Source organism: Equus asinus, chromosome 7 (genome assembly GCF_041296235.1).
Source record: "Equus asinus isolate D_3611 breed Donkey chromosome 7, EquAss-T2T_v2, whole genome shotgun sequence".
NCBI classification, from domain to species: Eukaryota; Metazoa; Chordata; class Mammalia; order Perissodactyla; family Equidae; genus Equus; species Equus asinus.
This window is the reverse complement of record NC_091796.1, coordinates 37,779,211-37,786,358: the sequence shown is the minus strand read 5'-3', so window position 1 is coordinate 37,786,358 and position 7,148 is coordinate 37,779,211. Positions and strand designations below refer to the sequence as shown.

The following is a 7,148-nucleotide window of genomic DNA, read 5'->3' as shown; positions in this document are numbered from 1 at the left end:
CGGAGCGTGAGACCACCTGGGGGCCTTTTCCTGGAGCCCCTCTGCCACTCTGAGGACCGAGACTGGCTCGTCGAGCCTCCCTACCCCCAGACTAGGCCCGACCGCTGCGGAGAGCCCGGCCGTGAGGGGCGTCAGGACGTTCCTAACACCGTCCGGGCACACGAGCCCCGGATCTTTTTGGAGGGTCCTGAGCTCTCCGGTCGGGCTTCGCTCCTGGGACAGAGGCCGCGCTTGCGCGCCGGGCTAGGGACCAGAAGACGTCAACTGGCAGCTGCAGCGGGGCACGGAGGACTACTCGGGCGGGGGCGGGGCCGGGGCCGGGGCCGGGGCCGGGGCCGCCTCCACTCCGCCCCCGGCCGCCTCAGAAACGCGGCACGGATAGCGCCACGGGAGGGGCGGGCGCGGGAGTAGTTCCGCTCCGAGGGCGGAAGTGCACGCCCGGGCCCCAGCCCCTCACCGGCCAGCAACATGGTGGCGACAGTACTGGAGGCTTCTCACGTGTTTTGCTGCCCGAACCGGGTGCGGGGAGCCCTGAGCTGGAGCTCCGGGCCCGGAGGACTTCTGGCCTTCGGCACGTCCTGTTCCGTGGTGCTCTATGACCCTCAGGTAAGAGAGGTGGCCAGACGCCTGACCCTGTTTGCTGGGGCCGAATCAGCTTGGTGTACTCGGAGCGGACTGTAGACGCAGCTCCGGAGCGGGGAGGCCCGGTGTGCAGTCGGGTCTGCCTAGGGGAGGCTGTCTGGGCGACGGGTCCGCCGTAGGCGCTCCGGGCTTGCCCCTCGCCGTCTCGCGTTCTGCCATCAGTGGCCTGTTAGCACCCCTTAGGAAACCCGAGTGATGACCACCTCTTCTGAAGCCTTCGTGGGAACTGTAGTACTGGTAAAGAATCAGTTGGGTTTTTTAAAAGACTTGCTGTTTAGGTATGGATTAAAGATATTATCATACAGATGCTATCTCATTTCTATATTTCCCTCTGTTATTTAGTCAACTTTTGTTGTATTGAATTTCAAAAAAAGATTCTTTTAGCTTCAGGAATGGACATTTTAAAGAAAGTGCTATTGGAGTGAGTGAGGGTCATAGGGGATGGGGACCCTAAGTTATAGGGCAGAACTTAACCATTACCTGCATTTCACCCGGTTGATTATTTTCTTGGCTCTTTCCCTACCAGGCTTCTCTAGTGACTAATTTTTGCATGCTTCCTAGAATTCATTATCACCCATTCCAACTGGCTAATTTTGGACGATAGAGTTAGTGTTGCTTCTCAGAAGGAGCCACAGTATAAAAAGTAAAGTGTTGGAAATTAAAATGCGGTACAGGGGATAGCTGTATTTCTTATTGTAATGCCTTATTAACTTGATTAAAAATTCTTTTATCCTTACATCTTTTGCAGATTCAAATTTATATGTAAAATATTTGTATTCACTTTTCCTTGTCTTGAATTTGCTTGCTTCCTCCCAGTTCTTGTTTCTTGTTATTGCCATGCACTCTTCACTGGGAAGAGAAAGCACATAAAACCAAAGGTAAACTTTACAGTGGCCATCAACCAAGGACCAACTTAGCTATAGGAGCCGGTCTTTCTGCAGCCGTTTAATGGATTTGTGCCCATACCTTCCATCAAATTTTAATTTTTAGTGATAACCTGGTGGCTATGTTAGAGGATTTTTAGCATATCAAAAAAGAAGTATATTGAGCCTAAGAAGTACTTTGTTTTGTTAAATATTGGCAGGTTGGGCATTTAATTAAGTATAAGAATAAGAGCATGTCAGATGCTAAAATAAAGTTTTGGGGATGGTGTTCACTCAGCAAATTTTTGAGGACCTGCTATGGGCTGGTGAGCCCTGGACTGGGTGATGATGACGCAAAGATAATGGGTAATAATTCCGGCCCATCAAGGAATTCTCAGTCTAGTGAGAGAGACAATGGACTAAATTGTTTCCCAACCTCAATAAGCCATGTGTGAAATATATGTTTATGCAGTTTTACTTCTGTATACTTTTTTATTAGCCATGAGAATTCCAGTTGGCATATAAACAGGTATGGAGTCAGTGCTTTTGGCAATAGGTGGAGAAAGGGGCTGTAAAGAAGAAGGCACTGTAGTCACAGAGGTAGTATCTTCACCAGCAGGTGAAGTAAAGAAATCCCAAGTGTGGAGTGATGTTGGTGGAAAGCAGCAGTCTGAGGGTCTACTGGGAACCTGGCTGTCGGCCCTGAAGGGATCTGATGCCTGAGGACCGTAGTAGTTGTGGCCTGGTGACCATTTATCATTAAGGCTGAAGAACTCAAAACCTGATGAGCCATGGCATGCAAAATGAGCCATGAATTTGTATCTGTGAGTCATGAATTCCTCTATTGAAGAAGTTTTTTGTCAACAAAACTCTCAAATTGGTGCATGCATGGTAGAAGTAGTACCTGAGACCTATGGGAGCACAAGGAAGAGTTCCTTGTCTAGCCTGGGGTGTCAGGACAGGCTCCCCAGATGAAAAAGGATGGGGACGGGTGGTATGTGTGCAGGAGCTAGGCGGATGAAGACCTGAGAGCTCAGTGTGATGACAGCCCAGGACACTGGGAATGTGGGTGGTGAAAAAGGCAGGAATGAATGAGAGTGAAAGAATGGTTTAAGCCACTGTTAAAAATTAATGAATTAAGGGGCGAGCCTGGTGACTCAGCAGTTAAGTTCGCACATTCCATTTCAGTGTTCCGGGATTCACCGGTTTGAATCCCAGGTGTGGACCTACGCACCCGCTTGTCAAGCCGTGCTGTGGCAGGCGTGCCACATATAGAGTAGAGGAAGTTGGGCACAGATGTTAGCTCAGGGTCAGCCTTCCTCACCAAAAAGAGGAGGATTGGCAGCTGATGTTAGCTCAGGACTAATCTTCCTCAAAAAGAAAAAAGTTAAGGAAGGCCATTCTGTGTGAAGTAATCCTGAACTTTATATTAGCATCAAAAACACTGAAATCTGATTTTAATTAATTTATTAATTCCTCTGTAGGATAAATTCTAATTCACTAACTGGTGTTTTCTTTTCTAAAGAAAAGAGTTGTTATCACCAACCTGAATGGTCACGCTGCTCGAGTCAATTGTGTACAGTGGATTTGTAAACAGGATTGTTGTAAGTATTAATTTGATTGTTAAAACTGATCTCAGTTGTTTTCTGATAAAGTATGGTTAGTCATTTTTCTTTCATCACTCCTGAGTTAGCCTTAGCTTATCTGATATTATACAAATGGAAGACAGAAGAAAAATGATATGCCCAGTGAAATATCTGATCTGTACTTTTGCAGCAGTTGAAGCATGGAGGACACAGCAGTGCTTAGGATAAGGATAGAGGCAGCCCGTGACTGTGGTGAGACCCCTGCCATTGCCCACAGCTTTTAATTGAAAGCCTGGAAACAGGGCCTGTGTTGGGGCCCAGGCTGGGATTCAGAAGATTTAACTTGGAGGTTTCTTCCTGCCACAGACAAACTGTTGCTCTTTTAGGCAGGACATTGCAACTCTGTTGACTCCAGATTGCACGTTAGTAACATCTGAAAAGTAAAGGCTTGGACTGGATCAGGGGACCTTTAAAGGTTCGTGACATCTGTGGGGTCAAAATTATTTTCAGAATTATACTAAGAAGTTATTCACAGTTTTCACTTTCGTTCTATCACAAGTGTGCAGTTACGTTTTCTAGCAGCCACATGATGTTGGTATCGCAACAGATTAAATAGAGAAGCAGATAGGAAAATCCAGCTGTAGTCTAATAAAGGCACACGTTAAAGTGATTTGCAGAAATGTGAAACAAATTAATTTTTTGTTTTGGAAAATATAGAGTCCTTCCCTCCCCTGGAAAGTGCTATTTATATTAACATGTATGTTATTTTTAAGTAAACTAATAAACAAGTATTTTTCAAATTTCTCAGTTTTAATTTCTAATGTGGTTAATATTGGTACATATGGTCCATATAGAGAAAAGCTCTTTAGGGTCTTCAAAAAATTTTGAGTGTAAAAGTCTTGACACCAAAAAGATTTAAGAATTGCTAGACTAGATTGTCTCCAGGTCTCTCATTTCTAAGATTCTGTGACTCCAGAATTTTTAATTAATGTATTGTATTTTGGATGGTGCTTCCACAGTCCTGTGGAATTTCCTCATGTCTTAAATATACTTACTGTAGAATTCTTATGGACTCTGAATTAATTTATTTTTCATTCCATAAACATTTATTGAGAGCATTATGAGCCAGACACAAATGCAGAATTTTGTGAGTTAGTGAGACTGCTATGATTTTTATCTGTGACATTAAAAAAAAAAAAGTTTAATAAGCTCCTTATTTCAGTTGATAATGTAGGATTAGTCACATTGGGTCAATATAAACCATTAAATAGTAGAAAGAGTGGCTGTTAGTGCAGATATTAAAACACAATTGTAATTATATTAATTGCCACCAAATGACATCAAAGACTTCTTGAAATCTCAGTATAGGGATTCATTATAAAATATTAATTTGGGCTTGTATATTTTATCTTCCCTTTAAAAGTGAGGTTACATAAAATGAATTGCTTGTGTATCACTGTAATATGTAATTATTATGATTGATTTCCTCTAAGAATAGGGCTCTACTGCCAGGTAATTCAGGTATTCTTTCTAACCCATGTATCAGTGACATGTAAAATCTTAATAATATCATTCATATCCTTAAAATGTCTGATTTTTAAAATACTGTTTTCATGTACCTTATGGTAATTCTCAAAAGCATGTAGTTAAGTAAATGGTTTCATTTCTGTGATACATGAAGAAATTAAAGCTAAGATCACAGCTGCAGGCAGCAGGGTTATGACATGAACGGACTTCTGAATACAAATTTGAAGTTCCTTAGGCAAACAGCACCTAAGGCAGAAGAAACAAATAAATGGAAAATCAAAATTGTTATATTATTTCCCCTTCTTTGGTTCTTATTCCTCTTTCTTATCAACAAGAAGTTGTAAGTGTTTAAAAGAGCTATTTGGAAATATGTGTTTGATCTCAAAAACATACCATATACTTCAAAGCAGCAACTGACTATGTCTTATATGTGTTATTCCTGCCAAAAGTGTTTAGCCTGAATCTTATCTTGAGGAAACAACAGATAAATCCAAATTGAGGGACATTCTGCAAAACAAGTGGTTAGGACTCTCACTGTCACAAAAAATAGGGGACTGGGCCAGTCCTGGTGGCCTAGTGGTTAAGTTCATTGCGCTCTGCTTTGGTGGCCCGGGTTTGATTCCTGGGCGTGGCCCTACACCACTTGTCTCTCAGTGGCCATCCCATGATGGCGGCTCACATATAAAATAAAGGGAGATTGGCGACAGATGTTAGCTCAGGGCAAATCGTCCTCAGGCAAAAAAAAAAAACGCATGGGGTTGGGTGGGACTGGGAAACTATTCTAGATTAAAGGAGGCTAAAAAGATGTGAGAATTAAACGTGCAATGTGTGGTCCTTAGATTCTGAGTCAAAAAAAAAAGTTATGAATGACATTACTGGGACAAACTGGAGAAATTTTCATATGGACTGTATATTATATAATGATACTATATCAATGTTAAAATTCTTGAATGTGATAATTGCATTGTGATAATGTAGGCGAATGTTCCAGTTCTTAGGGGATATTGTAAAGTGTTTGAGGATCAGAGAGCTTCATGTATGCAACTTATTTTTAAATGGTTTGTCAAAAACGAAGGTCTGTATATATACCTATAGAGAGCAAGATATTAAGCCAATACGGCAAAATGTTAACAGTTGGTAAATTTAGGTAAAGTGTATATGAGTGTTCTTATAACTTTTTTATAACTTTGAAATTTTTCAAAATAGCTGGGGAAAAAGAAACAAAAGCATTTACTGAGAGATAATTTTTTTTCAGCTCCTTCTACTGAATTAGTTTCTGGAGGATCTGATAATCAAGTGATTCACTGGGAAATAGAGAATAATCAGGTGGGTATAGATACATGTATACAGTCGTGCATCATTTAACAATGGGGATACATTCTGAGAAATGTGTCAGGCAAGTTTGTCGTTTTGTGAACATCATGGAGTGTACTTATGCAAACCTAGATGGTATAGCCGACTACACACCTAGGCTATATGGTACTAACCTTATGGGACCACTGTTGTGTACATGGTCTGTCACTGACTGAAACATCATTATCTGGTACATGACTGTAGTTAGAAGTAATGAGTGTTATATCTACTTTTATTTTCAGTTTTTTCCTTATTTCTACTGTGTTCTTCCTTTATGAAGTTGCCTCATTCTTGCTTATCAGTAATCCAGATCCTCTGTCTTCCTTGCTTCACAGGCCCTGTACCCTTTCTGCTAATATCTGCTCCCATATTCATATGTTGTCAATCATTTCTGTGAATTTCCCATTATTTTGGAATAATTTTCAAACTTCTCTTACATGGGTTGTTTGTTCTATTTTCAGTGGTAGCAAAAATTAATACTGTTGTGTTCGTGGGACAGCTGTTGCCATGTGGATACATTTATATAATCCTGAGTGATGTTATAATCTGCAATGCTGGATGTGAATGGAGGGACAGTTAGACTGTTTCTACTTGTAAGCAAAGATTAAAAGAGAAAAGTGAGTTAAAAAAATGTGCATTAGAGGGCTGACCCCGTGGTCGAGTGGTTAAGGTCGCGTTGCGTGATCCACTTCGACAGCCCAGGGTTTCACCGGTTCGAATCCTGGGTGCAGACATGGCCCCGCTCTTCAAGCCACGCTGAGGCAGCATCCTGCATGCCACCACTAGAAGGACCTACAACTAAAAATGCACAACTATGTACCAGGGGCCTTTGGGGAGAAAAAAGAAAAATAAAAAAAATCTTAAAAAAGAAAATTTGCATTAGATATTAGAACATCCGCCATGCAGAACATGTAGATGAGGCAGAATCCTATTCATAAATCAGGTACAGAGGTTTGAAGGAAAATGTACTTGAATAAATAAAGTACAAGGGTGCTCCATGCGTAGGCGCTCTAACTTGCTGTACCACAACCGTGGTGCTGTGAGAGTTCAGGAGAGATTTAAGAGGTGGCCTTTGAGTTGGGTCTTAAAGTGTGAGATGATTTATTTCTTTGGGAGGAATGAAAGGGATGACGATTCCAGGTAGGAAAAATGCATATATAAAAGCTCAGAGGAGAAA

At 41.8% G+C, this 7,148-nt stretch overlaps 1 protein-coding gene across 3 annotated transcripts in view; it reads left to right on the top strand.

The window, feature by feature from the left end:
• The first annotated feature begins 331 nt into the window (after positions 1-331).
• The window catches only part of ELP2 (elongator acetyltransferase complex subunit 2), a 42,918-nt gene continuing 36,101 nt past the window's right edge, over positions 332-7,148 (top strand). The window contains exons 1-3 of one of the 3 annotated variants that reach the window (XM_070513179.1): positions 332-606; positions 3,031-3,109; positions 5,874-5,944. In XM_070513179.1, the coding sequence (XP_070369280.1) occupies positions 469-606; positions 3,031-3,109; positions 5,874-5,944 (288 nt within the window). In that variant the 5' untranslated portion in view covers positions 332-468. The remainder of the gene's footprint in view (positions 607-3,030; positions 3,110-5,873; positions 5,945-7,148) is intronic. The other 2 variants (XM_014829296.3, XM_044774587.2) reach the window with 2 other exon arrangements.